Here is a 22,409-nt window from a genome sequence, read left to right as displayed (position 1 = left end):
TTCATGAAAATGAAAAAAAGCCTGGGTATCATGCATCCTGGCTTTTTTTAGCTTTTTTTTTTAATTCACCATACAGAATACAAAGTTTGAATTCTTTTTAATGGCAAACAAAATTCTATTTATAGTTCCAAAAAATGAACTTATGCTGGGATAAGAACTCAAATTTAAAAACTGCAATGTGTACTTATAGGAACATGAAGAGGGCTAAAATTCTTTCAAAGCCCTGTTTTACTTGCAACAACATCAAATGGAAGGAGATTGCACATATTTCTTTAAATAGGAACTACTTAATTACAAATACACTTATTCCCATCATGGCAAAAGGGAAAAAATACAGTAAATCAAAATTAGTTTACGACAACTAGCACAAAAAGTAGCTACTAAAACTTAGAAAGGGATCATCCCCATTTCCCTTTTCTTGACATTTCGAGTAATATACTGATACGTTGCTATGATGTTAAATTTTCTTTTCCTTTTTTTTTTTTTTTTTAAATCTACTCTCTTCTATCAACAAAAGGTCATGTGCTTTACTAAGCAGCCTCCAAAGTTTTACGGAAGGATCAAATAGGAACTTATAGCCTCCGTTTTTAACCATCACTGAAACCTTCTGTCACACCAGAAATTACAAGACAGAGATATTGAAAACGGTTAACACTCTGCACAAAAGCATTTAAAAAGGTGAACAGGGGAGAAAAATATCAATGAAGGAAGAAAGTAAGAGAGTGAATGAGAAAGAGAAAACCAGCGAGTGGAAGGGAGAGAGATGCTTAATGTTCATTTAATTTCCTGTGATAGGACACAACCTTAAAAACATTAGCAGAGATCTCGGAGACTTTGCCAATCAGTTCAATTTGGTCCGGGCAATCACAACAAAAATCAGCTAACAAGATTGCAGAAGCACTAGCTAAAAGCTTTTGTAACAAACACGTTTTAGGGAAGCATCTTCCAATTGATTCAGAGATGACTGTAAAATGAGAGTTGTACTTCAATATATTAGGGGGGAAAACTGTACTCACCTTTCAAACTCCTGAGGTAAATCAGGGTCAGTAAGCATGCTGGAAAAAGCACAATTTCCCTTTGTCACAGCAGCCACCTATGATCGTCTCCAACTGAACCTGTCAAGTGAGTCCAAACCTTCTAAACCAATTGATTTTCTCTCTTCTCTTCTCTTCTCTCTCTCTCCCTCACTCCCTCTCTCCCTCCCTCCCTCTCTCCCTCTCTCTCTCTCTCTCTCTCTCTCTCTCTCTCTCCCCCTCTCCCCCCCACCCTCCTCTCCCTCTCCTAGGACTCCTTGACCAGTCTCTTAAAGGGGTAGCGCACTTCCAGCAGCGGGGTCTGGCTGGCTCCCCCCTCCTCGAGCCGCACGCTCGGGCTGCAAGGCACTAGACAACCTCAGGGTGCCTGTCCTTTCCTTTTAATTCTCTCTTCTAGACATCACCGAATGTGAGAAGTCAACTCATTTAACACGTCTCCCATACTCTCTCTCCTCTAAATAATAAAAGTCACACGCACGCACACACACACACACACACACACACGCTCACACACACACGAAACAGTATGATTTTTTTTTTTTTAAATGCATTTGCTGCTGGTTGAAAAGAGAAATCTGTACACTAAGGGAACCACGAGTAAACTGCATTTATTAACTAATTAGGCAAACACATTAAATGTTGGTAATATCCTTTTTTACACAAAGAATTGTTATTCCTTCTCACCCCTTTCTAGGCTCTCTCCGTGCGCACACGGAAACACACACACACACACACACACTCACACACACACACACACAACAATCAGGCATTGTTCTGAGGGAAGAAAAGCAACTTTGACAGATTGAAATATAGCAGAGGCCCCTTCAAGGAAACCTGTAAACAACTTGTCACTCACTCTGCCGGTCTCACTGTTAGCTCGTGCTTTCCACAAAGTGGTGCGAACGTCCTGGCAACCCGACCAAAGTTTCCTCAGCTCCAAACTCCATAAAACACGATGTGCGATGTGGAGGGGAACAGGTATCCACATGCCAAAATAACACGCTCACGAGGGAACAAAAACCCAGACCCAACCAAAAAATGAAAACAAAACGGTGGTACTAGCACACTGTCCTGTTTGGGATTGCTGGGGAGGGCAAGGGTAGGAAGCGCTCCCCTGGCTGTGGATCTCTTTAATTTCCTCTGCCCAGGCAGCCACAGATAACAAGGTGGACAAACTATGGCTTTACAGATCCTAAGCTGGCTGGCAAGGCACAGCCTCCATAGCAGTTCCAATTATCTAGATAAAAATCTGGCAGGCGAGGAAGGTAATCAGGTAATGTACCTTTGACATGAAATGACAGAGGCACATACACACACAGAGAAAGACACTTACACAGACACGCATGCAGAGATGGTGGCTGCCCCGTGCACCGCAGCATCTGGTCAGGGAGTAAGCACACACTCACCAACACGAGATAGTGTGCATTCTTCACACACACACACACACACACACACACACACACACACTCAGTCACTCACACTCGCTCTCCACTCCTACTGGGAGGGTTCATTCTGCACAAAAGGCTACATTACAGAGCCCGCCCCAATAAGGGAAAGAGAGAAAAAAAAGCCTTCCATTGTTGAGAGGGCAGGTCAGTTGATTAGATTTTCTGTGGAGAATTCCACGAGGAAATTCCCTTCAAAGCCGAAGTGATTAACTGGGGGCTATTCTGGAAATGGAGCAGACAATGGCTCAATAGTCTGCACAGCCAATGTCCAGGCTGGCACTGAACTCACTTTAAAAAAAAAAAAAATAAAAGCCAGACTCCCTGTTCTTTTCCACACATTCCCCCCCAACCCCCTCCACTCCTTCCAACTTCCCCTCCCAATTCCTTTTATTTTGCAGCTGGACAACATTAAGGGCCTTTAAAACCACAAGGGTTGACCCCATAGCAGTTTGATTAGGTCCCACTTTTTTTTTTTCTGGCGACAGGCAGACAGTAAGTTTACTTTTTTAGACATACACAATGAGACACCTTACACATATTCCAAACAGCAACACCAATTATTAACCTTCTTATATTAATAAATGTATTCTTCATTGAAAGCTTATACATTTTTGACAAAGTTGATAATAACTTAATAATGGGTTCCATCATTCACAGGGTATCCTAAAAATAAACGTATATATACAACAAAATCAACATGGAATAAGATTTAAGCATGTCACTATGGAGTTAAGACACTAACAAAACACAGAATTATGACCCACCCTGAAAAAGCTGTTAATAAGGGATGTGGCAAAAATGACTTGATGCTGACATGATTTTCTTTTTCAGCAGTTGGGGAAGGGGGAAGGATATTACTCACTACTCTTGCCTGTCTTTAGCCTCAAATAATTTTTTTTTTATTACAGCAACAACCTATTCCTACACAGAAAAAATAAGAAAGTTGTTGCATTTAATTTTAAATATCTATTTTTTCAGCGCTTACAGGGCCTACAATTTAATGCAGTCTAATTGATAAAGTACACAAGAAATAATTTTTTATATTGTTAACAGTGGTTATGGGAATTAGGGAATGGTAGCTGCATGGCTGCACACACTTTAAAAAATAGTTTTTAAAAGATTTCCCAATTAGGGCATCTTGTTTCATCTGCTATCAATAGAGAAAAATGAAGAAGGAGGGAGGGTGAATTACAAGGGGCAATGGGAGCTGAAGTCAGGAAGAGGAGGAGGCAGCAAGGAGAGGATGCAGGGAGAGCGCAAGAAGGAGACATAGTGGCAGCATAAAGATAGAAACAAAGATAATGGCCATAAGGCAGGATGCTGAGATCCGTATGGTCCCAGCTGCTGTCTTGTACAGCTACTACCTCTGGTTGTTTCTCTGAAACTCTAATCCAGAAGGTCACCGGAGCAGGTAAGAAAGAGAGCCTGAGTTTTGGAGGCCAACTATACTATAAAGGAAAGATGCTCATATCGGAATCTTCCTTGTCTTTGGTTTTATTTTCACAGGCATCTGATACATGGATTTGCAAGTATACATATGTCGGATAAACACAATGAGCATATAGGAATATGTTAAATGGTTTGGAAGTTAGTTTACAATCTCAACATGTTTCTATAAACATTCCTATAGTCATTCAAAAACAAATTATTTCTTGTACAATCAACCCTGCTAAACAAACTGAAACAGACTAGGAACTAGACAGAAAATTTGCCAAATATAATAGTGATTATTCTAATAATGATACTTTGAATTAATGGAATTCCAAGCTCATAAGGAATTTTGTTCATATAGATTAGCTCATGGATCATAAGCAGCATAGAAAAGAGTGGGCTGATATATCCTTGTCTCCTAGTGTTTAAACTTGGGCAGAAGGAATTTAAAGTCATACAACCAATTAGTGGCCCATTCTTTACTTAAAGCCAGATCTTCTTTCACTTGTGACATCATAATACAGAATAAAATTACAATCCAGAATTTACAGCTGAATGAACATCCCACGATGGAACTTACTTTTAAGAGACCTGAAGGCTTTCAAATAATTGTTAATAAAATTAAATTTGATATAATCTCATTGGCACTAAGTTAGTGCTGTGCTTGAGGTTGAAAGGAATAAATACTTTTAAATGTATCTCTCTAGACCATAAAAGTTTTTTTCAGTTGAATTCTATTATTGCAAATTAGCATTTCTGCAAGATTTTAGAGTATCAGGAAAAAAATGGGCAGTTCCAAAATGTTCTTCTCAAATTGTGTTATTGGTAATCTTATTAAATGATTGAATTGATCCAATCAATCCAATGTTTAATAGTAAATTATTATAAATCTATTTTATATTAAATGTCATAATGCTTAAGTATGTGTTAATGACTAGCACATGAAATGTGTTAAATAAATCTATATACTTTATCAATTACTTGAAAAGTTTAAGATATTCAGTTTGTTATATATCTGATATTCTCTGTATCAGAACTAACACCCCAATGTAATTTCACCATATTATTACACATAGATCTCCAGAAGGCTTCATAATGTATGGAAATTGAGATACACCTTAGCATTCACTAAATATCTGTTAAATGCTTATCACTAAGTTAAATACCACAGGTTCTTTTTTTAAGTTCAATAATTATTTATTTAAGTAATCCCTCTACCCAACATGCGGCTCGAACTCATGACCTCAAGATCAAGAGTAGCATGCTCTTCTGACTGAGCCAGCCAGGTACCCCTAGCTGAGTACTATAGCTTTTAAAGAAGCCATGAAAAATTTGTGAAAAATCTAATTACACATATATATACATACACACATATATATATACACATAAAACATACACACACACATATAAGAGACTACAATTCAAATTGTTTTGTATTAAGCCCTCTAAAGTAAATATGGTAAGAAAAGTTAGAACCAAAATAAATTTAAAAATGAGCAAAAAACGATGATGATAACTGAACAATAATTAAATTGTTAAGAAATATAAAAATGTCTACAAACACAGATATACAAATATAAATACATCTTTGGAGAAGAACAGAGTACAAACCACAATAGAAACTCCACAAAACAATTTTTCATTTAATGAGTCTCTTTGACACTGCTGAAGTAGTATTATGGAAAATGGAATGAACCTGAAAAAGTGTGCTTTTGAGCTCATGTTGTTTCCATTGCAAATATAAAAAGGAGACTCACACAGGCTAAGGAAATATAAGATATGCTAGGGAACACTGCTGGAAAATTCTCAAAGAGAATATCAGGAACTTTTAAGATCATAAACAAGTTATTTCCAACTTAACCCTTTTCAGGCATTGTTTCAAGCAAGTATTCCTAATATTTTCCTTCTCATTTCAAAAGTTAAGTGTTTCACTCCTCTATTTTAAGATATAATTGTTAAACATCTTTTATTTTAATAATTGGAATCGCAATATATTGTCGCAGGTACAAGTTACACTTTAATATTTTATAAATATTCTTATCATCAAGTTACAGCTTTCACATCTTAAGGAATTTGGAAGGTTATTTTTGAGAAGTACAATTTCTAATATTATGACCATAATAAATGTAAACCAAGTCAGTGTCAGACAATACCAACATTAAATTAATTTAAACTGACACGAGGAATTAAGAAAATATACACCTACTTTCCTCAGTAATGTTAATTTACTTTGTCACTAAACCATTTAAAAAGAACACATCCTCTAAAAAGAAAACAAAACAAAAAGCAAACTTCCAACCAATGTACATCTTGGGTTATTCACCAAATGCTTGATGAGCTGACAATGACCTATCATGTGTAGCTTAAAGGAGACTTAGAGTGACTAGGATCTTGTAATTGGACCTCTTTGGAAAAACACCTTAGACATCCAATAGTTCGTCTTCTTAAGAATATCTAAAATTTAAATTTCCCATAATACATGTTTGCCAGGAAATTGGCACATAAGAGCTTATAAATTCAAGGTTTTTGTACCCTTCTACGTACTGTATTGACGATTGGTTAGTTAGAATATGAATTTTCCTCAGATCACATTTTTAACCAACTTGTATTCTTTTATATTTTAGAAACTCTAGTCTCACACTTCTCTCAAGGATGATGCCGTTCCCAGTAACAGTCCCCACTGTTTGATATCTTACAGTATATCTCCTTTAAAATAATTGAGGTAACTTAAAAATCACCAATTTTACCTTTTGAGAACTTTCTACTGTAACTGTGATTCACATAAAATTAATTATCTCATTTAATAGTTAAAAAAAATCTACATGGGATATAGTATATGCACTATCCCAACTACAAATGAAAGAACCATGGCTAACAAATAAAAATTAATTAACTTGTCTGAGGTCCCAAAACTAATAGGAGCAGAGATGGAGGACCCCGAACTTATGACATCTTTCCTCTAAAGTTCTAAAAAGGCACCGAATGCTGATTTATCTCAATATAGCCTCTTAGCAACTAAATATAAGTGCACAGGGAAGTGCTCATATGTTTTAATGCTAAATCAGTGTCCAAACAGAACAAAGTTAGGTTGAGTAATGATGGCCTTATCCTCACAAATAAACTTGATATAAAAGATGATTCTTCATACAATTAAAAACAGTTATATAGTAGTACTCTTATCCCATTCATGGTGATAAAACATATCAGAATTACCACTAATCACATAACTTGGCTCGTTTAAATAAAATAAATTATAAACATTCTCTTTCTTAGTATGATTATAATTTTTGGAATCCTGGGGAAAATACAGGGACCTATTTTGCTGGTCCCCATGTAACTACTTTGCAATGGAATTTCTGTCTTACAGAAAGAATCATTTCGGGTAAAGAGCATCTATTTTGAAGATAAGAACAACTGAACTTAAACTTTCATTTTTTTACTCATTACACAGTCATCTCTCCTTGTGATAAGTGGTGATGTCTAATGGTTGTCAGTTCATGAGGATGAGAAGGGCATGAACCAATCACTCTGGTGGTAAAAATCATGACTTCTATTGAGTAAAAATAATCCGTACAACCCATGAGAATAGAAGTCATTCACATGGGACCATGCCTTAAAAGAGTGCTCTTGACCATCAAACTTCTGTATTATAATCTCTCAATCTGGAAAGAAATTCAGGGAATTTCTGAATTTCTGGCCTGGCATTTTACCTAGAGGCAGACACAAAGTGAGAAGTAGCACCATAATACTGCTACAATGCAGCTTGGGTTCTTACATAATAGATTATTTCTGCAAAATATTTTATTTTATTTATTTTAATTTTATTTATTTATTTACGATAGTCACAGAGAGAGAGAGAGAGGCAGAGACACAGGCAGAGGGAGAAGCAGGCTCCATGCACCGGGAGCCCGACGTGGGATTCGATCCCGGGTCTCCAGGATCGCGCCCTGAGCCAAAGGCAGGCGCCAAACCGCTGCGCCACCCAGGGATCCCTGCAAAATATTTTAGTACACATCTTTCAGGGAAGTTTTTTCACTGTAGATTTATGCATTTCTTGATATTAACTAATCAGAGTAGAAATAAGAGTCAAAACTGAGTAAAGTATGAAACATTTGAACATTTAGCTTCATTTTAACTATACTTGTCTATCATCTATAGTCTTCCTTTGATTGCATACTAAATAAATGATAAATATATCTTATTCATAGTAAATGAAAATGTTAGCCATCAATGATGTTCAGTCTACTTCCATGTAGAGCAGCCCAGGGGAAAGGATTATGGCAAAACTGCAAGTTAGGAGCTTGTGTTTTAAGACAGCCTCTAGTGCCTCCTTACTAGTACATGGTCTTATCTAAGTCTTCAGCTTCTCAGGGAAAATGATTTTTAAGGCCCTTCTCAACTTTCAAATTCTAATTCTAAATCTCTCCTTTGAAAAATCAATTTATAAATTTCAAAATAAAATTTCTTACACTTCTGTTTTATCTCAATTATATCCCTTTTAAAAAGTTTTGCAACGACTTCTTCTAGTTTATTTTAATCCTTTAAAGTATGTCATAACTCTACATTCACACAACAATGTAAGATGATCAGGAAAATAAATCTTTTATTAATGAAAGCTAATTCTGCTAAATTTGATGAAGTTGAAATCACCAGGAGAACTTAACTGGTCACAGAAAATGACCATATTTTCAAAAGAACTAATTTTATGACAAAATTCATCTTTATGTGATTCTGAAAATTTGTTGAACTTGAATTTTCAAGTCACAGCTTTCATTTTACCTGCTAAGTACAATTAAATTTATTAGCCTTACCTAATTCAGTGAGAGAATGAAAAGCAGTTTCTTACTATATTGAACATGTCATATTTGTGTGATGATGGTGACTGGCATGTATAGAGAAATAAGTATAAAAGATTCTACCTTTATCCAGAATTTTTAAACATCAAATGAGAATCTCAAAAATAAACTAAAAACTTGAAAAGTTAGAAATCCTAACAGTTAAATTGTGTTCAAGAAAACCTAGTTTTTAAAATGAAATCTGTGGTCACTCTATAGAACCCTTGCCAAATAGACGCTTCTTTTATTCATGTTATTGTTAACAAAAATGACTTACTGCCATAATTCAGAAAATAATTCAGTCAGATTATGCACAAGATAAAAATGCAAGAAAACAGGTATTACCAAAAGAATGTATTCATTTGGTTACTCAATAAGTATGCACAGAATCTTTAATTCATATTTATACTGTAAACCATCTATATATATTTGAAGATTTTATTGTTTATATTTCACACTTCATAATGGGGGAAAAAAGATAAGTTGATATTTGTAAACTTCCCTGAAGCTGAAGAAATTTTTTTTAAAGATTTTACTTATTTATGCATGAAAGACACACAGAGAGAAAGGCAGAGATGTGGGCAGAGATGTAGGCAGAGGGAGAAGCAGGATCCAGGCAAGGAGCTTGAAGTGGGACTCCATCCTGAGACCACAGATCACTCCCTGAGCCAGAGGCAGGTGCTCAACCACTGAACTACCCAGGCGTCCCGAATTATTTAGGTATCAAATGGCATATTAGTATTTTAAAACACCTATTAATTAACTCTAAACAATCACAGGTCTGTAATCAAAAATATTTATTTTAAAATCTTGCTTAAAAGCAGAGCATAGATTAAAAGACTAGATAAGCATTTGTAACATATGCCAGAATCTTATGAACATCTTGAAAAAAATGTATATATATTAATATATATTTATAAAATGTCACACATGTCCTTCCTGGTTTGGGGACCAAACTTCAGATTTATTCAGTTTTTATGAGCTGACCATCATTCTTAATATTAAAGAGCAAGTCAGCTTAAATAAACACTGTTCTATTATTGAGTATGTACCCTGGATTTTATTAGACTAGAAAAAGGAAACAAATTTATATATATATATATATATATATATATATATATATATATATATATATATATATATTGCTTTTAATGAGCATCTTTTCTGGCCAGAGCACTCTAATAAAAAGTGAGGACACCAGGACAATTTTTTACCCCCAAGGAATTATGACCTGGTATAACATATGGACATTCTTTCCTGTTCCAAAGATAGATATATACTTATCTCAAGTTTTTACCGACTAGAAATCTACAATTCTAACACAGATTAATTCATTTAATTTTAAAAACAAATCTAGAATGTCTTAGTTATTTATATTAGTTCCATGTAACAGAAAAGGTAAATGAAGTACAGGAACAAAAATTAACTAGCTTCTGGGACACATGAACAATGTGTAGCTCAGTTGTTAAGTTCTGTCTCTTGATTTTGGCTCAGGTTATGATCTCAAGGTTGTGAGATCAAGCCCCCTGTCTGGCTTCAGTCTGGGCATGAAGCCTGCTTAAGGTTCTTTCTGCCCCTCCCCCACCTCTAAATTAAAAAACAAAATAACTAGCTTCTGAATACACAGCTTGTCAGACATAAAACCACATTCACAACACAAGTCTTCTAGCTACAAACCTAGTACCTATTACACTATACAAAAAAGCTACTTCCAAAAGTTATATGCAATCCAAAATAAAATGATGAAAGTATTAATTAGTGGAACAAATAAAATTCTCTGGGGAGTTTAAGCAACAAGTGATCTTAAAATATGATGACCATTTTCTGAACTTCAAGAATTCAGAATTAGTTTGTTGGAGTTAATAAAATATAGATCAGAGAATCAGTTGAAAACCCCAGAAGCACTATGAGAATTTAAAATTACAGTGGGAGAAAAAAGGAACACGTAGAAATCAATAGCTTTCATACACATGATAACACCCAGCTATTAAGAGATAATAAAGAGGAAAAAAGACTCCATTAAAATTAGTAACACAAAAGATAAAATAGCTAAGAAAAAAGTCATTCACATATAAGACTTATTTGAAAAAAATCTTTAACACACACTGAAAGACATACCATGTTCCTGGATAGGCAGTGGCATCAATATTACAGAAAATATAATTTATTTCTAAATTTATGTATGAACTTAGTGAGTCCAAGTTAAAATATCAGCATATATTCAAAGCACTAAACTCTTTCAAAAGCTGGTATGAAAACAAACACACAAACAAAACAAAGAGGACTAATTAGAGAAAGTCTTAGAAAGAATATGGGCTCAGATTATCAGAAATTAAAATATAATCTAGAGGTTTAATAATTTTTAAATAGATGTATATTGAATGGATTCAAAAACCAAAGGAATAAAAAGGAAAGTACTGAAAAAAGTTCACAAACACAAAGGAGGGGATTTAGCATATTCTATTTAGTAAATGATACAGGCAGCATTCAACAAATGCTCTATGATTGACTCATGACCAATGCAAACAGGAGCATAAATTACAAATGGATAAAGATTCAAATGTAAAGAATAAAAGAAAAAAAAACATAAATCTACCAGAAGGGAACATGAGCAATCTCCAATACAATTTTAAAGTAGGAAATATTACTAAAATGGATCAAAATTCAGAAGCCATAAAATAAAAAAAATTCAACCATATAAACACAAAAACTTCTGAATGATAAAATGCACCAAAGAAAACCAAAAGACATGAGACAAATTGGGGAAAAAAAATGTATGCAACCCATATTAAAGGAAAGAGGGCAGCCCGGGTGGCTAAATGGTTTAGCGCCGCTTTTGGCCCAGGGCATGATCCTGGAGTTCCAGGATCAAGTCCCACGTCTGGCTCCCTGCATGGAGCCTGCTTCTTCCTCTGCCTGTGTCTCTACCTCTCTCTCTCTCTCTCTCTCTCTCTCTCTCTCTCTCTCTGTGTTTCTCATGAACAAATAAACAAATAAAATCTTTTTAAAAAATGAATAAATAAATAAAGGAAAGAGCTAGTTTCCATAATGTGTGAAAAGGTCTTTTAAATCAGTAATAAAAAAGATCAATACTTAATAGTAAAACAGGCAAATGATGTAACTTGCTCAAAGAAAAGAAAACAGAAATGGTTCTTAAACAAAGATGTTCAGCATCCTTTAATACAAATATAATTTACAGCGACAATATGATAACCATTATTTTTAAACCTATCAGTATGGCAAATAATTAAAACTTTGTTGAATATTTCATGCTAATTGTATTATCCATTCATAAGCAATTTGTTCCCTCTCTTGCTATCCTCCGGGGTGAGTCTCATTCCTACCTCACTGACTTTGTCTTAGATATGTTAACTTGCGTTGGTCAAAGGAATATGGTGCTTTCTGTATGAAAGATTCATTTGGCTCTGCCACTTCATCTTTGTCTGCCTTCCACCATGAAAATAGCATGTCCCAGACTGAGGCTAGTCACATCAGCTGACATCTTACAATGAGAAGAGACATGGAGCCAAATGTACTCCAGCCCAGTCCAATCAAGCCAACATGCAGCTGACTCACAGCTAACCCAGAGTCCTCATGTAACACATATAAGAAAAAAAATAATTGTAATCCATGGACAGAGTGGGATTATTTGTTATAGCAAAAGCTTACGACCACTTGCAGTCTGTTTATTACTTATGGAAACAAGCTTTCTTGTATATTACCAGTAGAAATGTATATCAATATAAATCTTATGGGTGGCAATTTGGAAATATCTACCAAAATTACAAAGCAAATTCCACTTCTGGGAATTTACTAGAAATACACACTGACATGCACAGAATGTTATGTATTCAAAGCTAGACATTGTAGAACAGCCTGTAATAGAAGACTGGTAACAACCCAAAGGTCTATTGATTAGAGATATAACAACACAATGGTATACCATACAACTATTAAAAAAAAGACTGTAACTATGCACTGATACAAAAAAGAACTTCAATAAATTGACATATATTAAGTGAAAAAGGAAAATTCATAACTAACTGAGCACAGTATGCTGCAAAAATGTGTGACCATAAGACATCAAGTTTCTTTTTGCTTGTATGTGCATATGAAAACAATGGAAGGACACATAAGAAGATGAAACAAAAATAATTATAATGGTGGGGCACAGAGAAGTGGGAACTGAACAGATGGAACAAAGGTGAGTTAAAACTTTTTGCTCAAAAATTAAAAAATAAATAAAACCTTTCACTATATGATTTTCTAGCTTTGTATATTTTTCATTTTGAATGTGAATCCACTTCTTTTTCAAAAAACTTAAATGTACATAAATCAAATTATTTAAACACATCTAATTGATTTATACTTTTACAATTATTCACAATAATTGATTACATCATTTACACATCTAATTAAACTAAAAACTCTTCAAAGGTTGTCTATAACTATACATATTTCTCAGATTTAGAAAGACAGACCCTACACAAACATATTGTCAGAGGTCTGTAATAGTATATAAAATATTTGTTATTAAAAAGCATTTTACCTGCTAGAAAGACCAAAATTTTCATTTTTAATTATAATCCTCAAGTTAAAGATATTTTCATAGAGTACAATTTCAGTTTCTGGAATAAATATATCTTTAAAATTCAAAGATCCCAGTGTATCTATTCTTTCAAAGAAGCTATATATAACTCAAGTTTGAGAGATGATAGCCTTTAATAAGTCAAAAGTCCTTAATACACCATATTTGGCTCTGTCATGGTCTCCTTATCCAACCTTATCTCTCCCTACACAGCATGAACTTCATTCTCCAACTACATTGGACTGATATAGCTGTGGCAAAGAGCCTGCTGTTTCTTCTCTTCAATGCTTTTGTGTGAAATGTGCATTACTCCTGAAATATCTTCCACAATTCCTTACTCCAATTTATTAGGCTACTTCCTACTCATCCTTTAAGATTTGTTGAAGCATCAGACCTTAGTGGAATCCTATCTCGATCCCTAACTTGTTATTCTTCTTGGGACTTCCACAATACTCAGTAGAACATAAGCTCTCACCATTTCACTCTAAGCTCTATAAAGATAGATACTCTGTCATGTGTATCCTGCAGATCATTTCAACATACTGTAGTATTCATTGCATTCTCTATCTGAAGAAAAACTCAGGAGACTCCAAGACCCTAAATTTGTATGTACTGGTATCACTAGGCATTGCACAATCTATTTTCCAAGTTCAGGACATGCTTCCTCCTCCTCATCTTTACATCTGGGTTTAAATATTACTTCCTTCTTCTGCATGTGGATGTCCAATTTTCCCAACACCATTTATTGAAGAGACTGTCTTTCTTCCAATGGATAGTCTTTCCTCCTTTATCGAATATTAGTTGCCCATAAAGTTCAGGGTCCACTTCTGGATTCTCTATTCTGTTGCACTGATCTATGTGTCTGTTTTTGGGCCAGTACCACCCCGATGTTTATAGCAGCAATGGCCACGATAGCCAAACTGTGGAAGGAGCCTCGGTGTCCAACGAAAGATGAATGGATAAAGAAGATGTGGTTTATGTATACAATGGAATATTACTCAGCTATTAGAAATGACAAATACCCACCATTTGCTTCAACATGGATGGAACTGGAGGGTATTATGCTGAGTGAAGTAAGCCAGTCGGAGAAGGACAAACATTATATGTTCTCATTCATTTGGGGAATATAAATAATAGTGAAAGGGAATATAAGGGAAGGGGGAAGAAATGTGTGGGAAATATCAGAAAGGGAGACAGAACGTAAAGACTGCTAACTCTGGGAAACGAACTAGGGGTGTTGGAAGGGGAGGAGGGCGGGGGGTGGGAGTGAATGGGTGACGGGCACTGGGGGTTATTCTGTATGTTAGTAAATTGAACACCAATTAAAAAAAAAAATAAATAAATAAATATCACTTCCTCAAAAAAGGCTTCCCTACACCAGGATTGAAGTATAAGGAAACAACATGTGGTGGGGTGTCAAAGTTCATGGGGTGGTATTAACAGAAGTTTGGAAGTTGGAATTTATTTTTAGGAAAAATGATGCTACCTTGAATTTGACAGAGAGATTTCCAACTTAGAGGTGGAAATATTACACTGAAGTGAAAATATAGAAAAGTAGACTTTATTCCATAAGGCTGTTTTCTAAGGTGAGCAAAACACTTAATTAGAAAGGATAAAGTTTTAAGAAAGGACAAGCAACATAAGGGTGATTTTTTTTTCTTTCTTCTTTTTTTTTACAAAAAAGACACCTGTTTAAAAAGCCACTGATTTTGGCAATTAGGCAGTCATTGATGAGAGATACTCTTAAAATACCTGAAGAACCGAGTTTATCTCTGGTAAAACGAAACCATAAACTCTATAGCCTTTCTCCACCTCTCTGCAAACACACACACACACACACACACACACACACACACAAACTTACAAACACATAACACACGCATGCATGCATGCATGCACGTACACACACAAGTATTTTATTCCCTTCCACAAATGAAACTCTACAAACAACATAGGGTCTCCATAGTAAGAATTGCTTCAGAAAGAAAAAAACTATGTTCTTCTCTAGGATTTTGATGGAATCTTGTCTCACATTTAGATCTTTCATCCATTTTGAGTTTATCTTTGTGTATGGTGCAAGAGAGTGGTCTAGTTTCATTTTTCTGCATGTGGATGTCCAATTTTCCCAGCACCATTTATTGAAGAGACTGTCTTTCTTCCAATGGATAGTCTTTCCTCCTTTATCGAGTATTAGTTGACCATAAAGTTCAGGGTCCACTTCTGGGTTCTCTATTCTGTTCCATTGATCTATGTGTCTGTTTTTGTGCCAGTACCACACTGTCTTGATGACCACAGCTTTGTAGTACAACCTGAAATCTGGCATTGTGATGCCCCCAGATATGGTTTTCTTTTTTAAAATTCCCCTGGCTATTCGGGGTCTTTTCTGATTCCACACAAATCTTAAAATTATTTGTTCTAACTCTCTGAAGAAAGTCCATGCTATTTTGATAGGGATTGCATTAAACGTGTATATTGCCCTGGGTAACATTGACATTTTCACAATATTAATTCTGCCAATCCATGAGCATGGAATATTTTTCCATCTCTTTGTGTCTTCCTCAATTTCTTTCAGAAGTGTTCTATAGTTTTGAGGGTATAGATCCTTTACATCTTTGGTTAGGTTTATTCCTAGGTATCTTATGCTTTTGGGTGCAATTGTAAATGGGATTGACTCCTTAATTTCTCTTTCTTCAGTCTCATTGTTAGTGTATAGAAATGCCACTGATTTCTGGGCATTGATTTTGTATCCTGCCACGCTACCGAATTGCTGTATGAGTTCTAGCACCCTTTTTGAACTCGGCCACAGTAACTTCTTGCAAGATACATCCACGAAGGCAAAAGAAACAAAAGCAAAAATGAACTATTGGGACTTCATCAAGATAAGAAGCTTTTGCACAGCAAAGGATACAGTCAAGAAAACTCAAAGAAAACCTACAGAATGGGAGAAGATATTTGCAAATGACATATCAGATAAAGGGCTAGTTTCCAAGATCTATAAAGAACTTATTAAACTCAACACCAAAGAAACCAACAATCCAATCATGAAATGGGCAAAAGACATGAACAGAAATCTCACAGAGGAAGACATAGACATGGTCAACATGCATATGAGAAAATGCTCTGCATCACTTGCCATCAAGGAAATACAAATCAAAACCACAATGAGATACCACCTCACGTCAGTGAGAATGGGGCAAATTAACAAGGCAGGAAACAACAAATGTTGGAGAGGATGCGGAGAAAAGGGAACCCTCTTACACTGTTGGTGGGAATGTGAACTGGTGCAGCCACTCTGGAAAACTGTGTGGAGGTTCCTCAAAGAGTTAAAAATAGACCTGCCCTACGACCCAGCAATTGCACTGTTGGGGATTTACCACAAAGAAACAGATGCAATGAAATACTGGGACACCTGCACCCCGATGTTTATAGCAGCAATGGCCACAATAGCCAAACTGTGGAAGGAGCCTCGGTGTCCATCGAAAGATGAGTGGATAAAGAAGATGTGGTTTATGTATACAATGGAATATTACTCAGCTATTAGAAATGACAAATACCCACCATTTGCTTCAACGTGGATGGAACTGGAGGGTATTATGCTGAGTGAAGTAAGTCAGTCGGAGAAGGACAAACATTATATGTTCTCATTCATGTGGGGAATATAAATAACAGTGAAAGAGAATATAAGGGAAGGGAGAAGAAATGTGTGGGAAATCAGAAAGGGAGACAGAATGTAAAGACTGCTAACTCTGGGAAACGAACTAGGGGTGGTAAAAGGGGAGGAGGGCGGGGGGTGGGAGTGAATGGGTGACGGGCACTGGGGGTTATTCTGTATGTTGGTAAATTGAACACCAATAAAAAATAAATTTAAAAAAAAAGAAAAAGAAAAAAAACTATCACTGACTACTGACAACTATCACACATACTCTAGGAAATATAAACCAATGAGGAAAAAAAAATGTTGAGATTTAAAAGTGTCTACACACACACACACACACACACACACACGTCTAAAGTTTTTGAGAAAAATTTTAAAAATAATGGACTAGTCACTGCTCTCATAACATAATGGACTTCTTTATTAATTTCATAATGGCAATAATCCCTGTCAAATATAACTGCCATTCCAGTTTTCCATGTGTCCAGATGCTATTTTGGCAATTAGGCAGTCACTGCCATTTTTATTGCATTTAAAGTGATCAAGTATGCAATTGCCCACTGTTGTCCTTTTCTTCCAGTACAAAGATTTGAATCTTATTTTTGATCTAAAAATATTCCATTTATATCTCTTTGTTGATAGATTTTCCTGTAGCTTTATTTCAAGGTCCTGTAGAAATCATTAGTGACATTATGCCAAGGGCTGAACCTCATAAGCAACCTGAACAGTTTGATTCACTGAAAAACCAACCCACAATTCACTAAAAGAAAATGTAATAATGATCTTGTCCAATTAAAACTGTTAAATTAAATGGAGAGAATCTAATGATTTTCCCTTATCATTCTGATATTCTGGAAGCATGGCAGGGGAATAATAAATATCAACACATGTTAAAGATGCCTACTCTGTTTTAGTTTAAGGAAAGCAAGCAAATTTTTTAAAAGGAAAATGCACTATTACATAAAGGGCATACTACTGGAAGCATCCAGGTACAAAAAGGGGCAAATATCCTCCTCTTAACTAAAACATACTTAAATAATTTCTTAAGAAAGATAAATAGAAAGCTATCCTATTAACATGTTGAAGAAGAACAAGAGAAAATAAGAATGCTGCCTGAGAATAAGACTAGTTATGGCAAATGCAAATAGACAAAAGTTCTATTCTATTAGTTCAAAATTAATAAATTTATCTCATTTCTCTCTTTCTGTAATTCCTGTAAAATACATATGACCATGACTTTCTGTTACATATGTGCAGTTCTGTCTGCATGCTAACAGTTTAAGAAATTATAAAAGCAGATGCAGAATTCAAGGAATTGTTTTTGATCTCTGAATCTGACATATCTATATAAGAGCAAAATTCAGTATGAAGGGGAAAAAGACTGGTTAATTTAATGACCTCACCTTAGAGAGCTTTCAGAGATATGCTCAACAGGATTACAACAACTGACTATATCTTGAGTTTGTCGTGCATGCATGCATGCACGAATGAAGTACAAAACATTGGGAGTAACTGTTCAGTGGACTGTTTTTGCATTTGAAATGTAGACTATTTAAATAAGCATTCTGCAAACAAAACCAGTTGATGATAAGCTAGTTATAACTAGTTAATAAAAATCTAAAGCAGTAATCCTCAAGCTTTTAGCCTTAAAATACTTTTTCAAAACCAAAAACAAAACAAAACTTAGGGGTAGCAGATAAATTAAAGAATGGTGGTGAATTTGTGAGAGTACTGGAGTAGAGTTGGAGTGGAAGAGCATTGCAGTAAACCTCTGTCTTCAAAGCATAATTAGAAAAGCCTCATGCCAAAAGAATTCTAAGTGTCTGCAGAAACAAATTAAGACATATCATGGGAGGTAAATATTAGAGTTATTAGAGTATTAAAAGAATATAAAATAGATACTTATATTTTATAACCTATACCATAAAATGCCTTATTTAATCACAAGTTTGCCTTTTCCTCTATATTATTTTTTCACTATCCCAATTTACCACATGATTGTAATTGTCATATTTCACACAATTCCACACAAACACTTGTCTGGACACAGAAAAGACACACCTAAGTTACTAAGTATTTTATGCTTCCCCAAAAGATAGTTATCCTGTTAGCATAGGGGTTCCAGTATAGGAAGTCCAGAAGAATATACATGTTCACATATCCTCATAGGCCAACCTTAAAAAGGAAGCCAACATGCTAACCTGATAGACTCCTGAAGAAGATTGTTAATTGTTTGGATGTGTTAAGTCCAGCATAACAGGGGTGCTTCCCTAAATTTATATTCCCTAAATACGTGTGTATATGCACATATATGTTATATAATCTACATGTGGTTTTTAAATTATTTTTTAATTTGAATTCAAATACATATGTGTTATATATCAAGTAACCCAGTACGATCATTTAACTCAGTGTTTTTCTAATACTTCAAGCACTTCAAATAGAGAAAAGAAAGCTTTTTTCGATTAATTATCTAAAATATAACTATGTTCATATAAATATACACATAGGGGCATCTATATGTCTATAAAATTAAGACTGTATTTATGTTTCTGCCAAGTTTGGCCCACCTTGAGAAATGAAATCTTTGACAGCAACCCATAACATCAGAAAGCTGTCAGGCTGAGCTTGCAAAAAATTAGACTGATGAAGCACCCACCAGAGTCACAGACCTCAGCAAGACCAAACCCCAGCACCAGAGCAAAGGTAGCTAAGTGGCAGGTTCCTGGGCAGCCCCAGGACTGGCAGGCCATGCAGGGAATGTGTCTAGCATGCACATTCACGTCCATGGTGTGCTTTGCGCACAGTAGCATTGCCTCATTTGTGGCCCTGTTGGCCAACTACCCTTCCCATGAAGCCGGTGCAACTTACCACATCCAGTATCCAGATCGGGTAGATAGCATGCACGGTGGCCTGAACACCAAGAGCGGCCAGTATCAAATCAGTCTCAGGTGGCCTGCACTGTTATGTGCGAGGCAAAGGCCCACCTGCTTATCAACTTGTCCTTTGGTTTTATTGACCACTAACACTTCAACACCAGCCGTTAGATCATGTTGGGCCCCTGTCAGATCCTGCCTCGAAAACACCAGCAACCACAGCCACCATCAGGCATGAAGACCAGAGGTAAAGCACCCTGGCACTAGACAATTTCATGGGCACACTGTGAACTGACCCCCCGCATAGAGGATAATGGTTCCCTTGAGATACTTTCAGTGTAACAACCACAACCCCTGGGAAGATGTGCAGAAGTAAGCGACATGCCTGTGTAGCACCTTGAGACACATTGTCAGACCACAGTGATGCTCAGCCTTGTTTAAGTTTTGAGTTGTCCATTACTTGATGCAGATTATTTCATTATTTATTCAAGATTTCAAAGAAGCAGCAGAAATATCCTTCTGCATATTTAGTTTTCTGAGTAGAGGTATAGTTGGGGAAGAAGGGATAGGAATCCAACACTTTTTTTCCTTTCCTTCTCCCCACATTTCTTCTCCATTTCAGAGGAAACATATATATGTGTATATATGTGTATATATATGTGTATATATATATATATGTGTATATATATTTTTTCCTCTGAAAAAAAATATATATATACGCACACACACATATATATTATATATGCATGCAAGTGAATGCATTAAGAAATTTGCTTGAGTAAATGACCTATACTGGGCTGTTTTTTCTCTTTTCCCCTCTGCGTAAAGGAGAGGAACAAGTTCATTTCTACTTAGGCAGAAACTTAAAGGCAGGGAATTCTGTGCACCAATTTTCATAAACACCTAGGTAATAAGTTTTATCTTTCAATGTTTATTGTATATATTGAAAATAAACACATTAAGTTAAAATTAAGTTAATTTACCCAAAATAGTTTATTTGAGCAGAAGTGAAACTACAGAAATGGCAATGAATAAAAATATATTGAACTGCCCAGTAAAGTTAATTAAATCTTATTAATCTAATTAACAAATAGGCCTGTTTCTCGACATTGACATTTAATGTACATGATAGGATGAATTTTATGCAATATGAATACTGAGCACATATGTATTTATAATTCATATGCATTGACTGAACTATATACCAACATTGCAGAAGCAATATAGCGCAGAATCATAAACATTTATTATGTGAAGTCAGAGAACCTAGGTTCAAGTCATAATTCTGCCTCGATGCCTCTGATCCTCAGTTGTTTCATTTGTAAAGTGGGGATGATACCAATATACCTATCTTTCAAAAGTGATATAAATATTTAATATTACAATATCCATAAAAATGCTTTGAAAACTATGACATGGAATGTGTTAGTAATTATTATAGCCAGTAAGTTATTGTTTATAAACTTAGAGAAGTAACTCCAGTGCATATAATAAATCACACAAATTCCTATGTAAAATGACCCCTTTCAATAATACCACTCTTCATACCAGTGATTATATTTTCCTCTTGAGTGAATGATACTGAAAAGAGCAATAAGATGCTTTCCGGCAGCTGCATATTTAACCCATAGTCAATTATTTTTAGATTGTTTATGTTGCATACAATGCATATTGTAAGAAAGGAAACAAAAACATTAAGACTCTGAAATGAGCTTGTAAATGTTAAGATTATTTAAGCATTTCATTTATTATACGATTTATATGATGTATAGCATAAGCATACACACACAGAAAGGAAATGAATTTGAAAAGTCAACACTAGGTGGGTCCATAGTAATGAACTGAACATTTTATATTGAAATGTGAGAAATGTCTCTGTTTAAAATAGATGCATTGCAGCTCAAAAAAAGCCAATTGAAATGGAGCAAAATCAAAAGCTCAGTTGGTATTTTTAAAAGGCATATAAAATACTTATAAATAGGAAATATTAAAAAGTAACTATGCAAAATATTCTAAATTATTTTTAATTTGGTGACTTAGTATCTGCCAAAACAGTTTCTTTTCTTTTCTTTTTAAGATTTTATTTATTTATTCATGAGCGACACAGAGAGAGAGAGGCAGAGACATAGGCAGAGAAAGAGAAGCAGGCTCCATGCAGGGAGCCCAATGTGGGACTCGATCCTGGGACCCCAGGATCATGCCCTAGGCCAAAGGCAGGTGCTAACTGTTGAGCCACCCAGGAGTCCCAACAGTTTCTTTTCATAAAATTATACAGACAATATGCAACATAGAAAAGGAATAGGAGGATAGTATATAGTATATAAGTTATCTAGAATAATAGTTCCCTAGAGAAATATCTTTCTTTTTAAAAACTACGTATTTTTTAAAATATCCTAATAATTTCATGATAATTTTAAGCCAATGGATGTGAGAAAAACTCTGCATTTTATTTCTGCAATAAAACAATGTAGGATAGTAACATATATGAAAAAATATTTTGGTATAAGAGAATGAAAAACTAGAAAGACTCTTTAAAATATTT

The 22,409-nt window shown here is 35.2% G+C and overlaps 1 protein-coding gene across 27 annotated transcripts in view; it reads right to left on the bottom strand.

The window, feature by feature from the left end:
- The window catches only part of SOX5 (SRY-box transcription factor 5), a 996,739-nt gene that overhangs the window by 400,841 nt on the left and 573,489 nt on the right, over positions 1-22,409 (bottom strand). For 2 of the 27 annotated variants that reach the window (XM_072798657.1, XM_072798678.1), the window contains exon 1: positions 1,017-1,213. The exons of 23 other annotated variants lie outside the window; for them this stretch is intronic. In XM_072798657.1, the coding sequence (XP_072654758.1) occupies positions 1,017-1,054 (38 nt within the window). In that variant the 5' untranslated portion in view covers positions 1,055-1,213. Of the gene's footprint in view, positions 1-1,016; positions 1,214-2,367; positions 2,525-22,409 lie in introns of those variants that run through there. 2 more of the 27 variants (XM_072798681.1, XM_072798675.1) reach the window with 2 other exon arrangements.

Source organism: Canis lupus, chromosome 25, assembly GCF_048164855.1.
Source record: "Canis lupus baileyi chromosome 25, mCanLup2.hap1, whole genome shotgun sequence".
In the NCBI taxonomy this organism is placed as follows: Eukaryota; Metazoa; Chordata; class Mammalia; order Carnivora; family Canidae; genus Canis; species Canis lupus.
The sequence above is the reverse complement of the archived record's forward strand: the minus strand, read 5'-3'. Positions and strand labels throughout refer to the sequence as shown.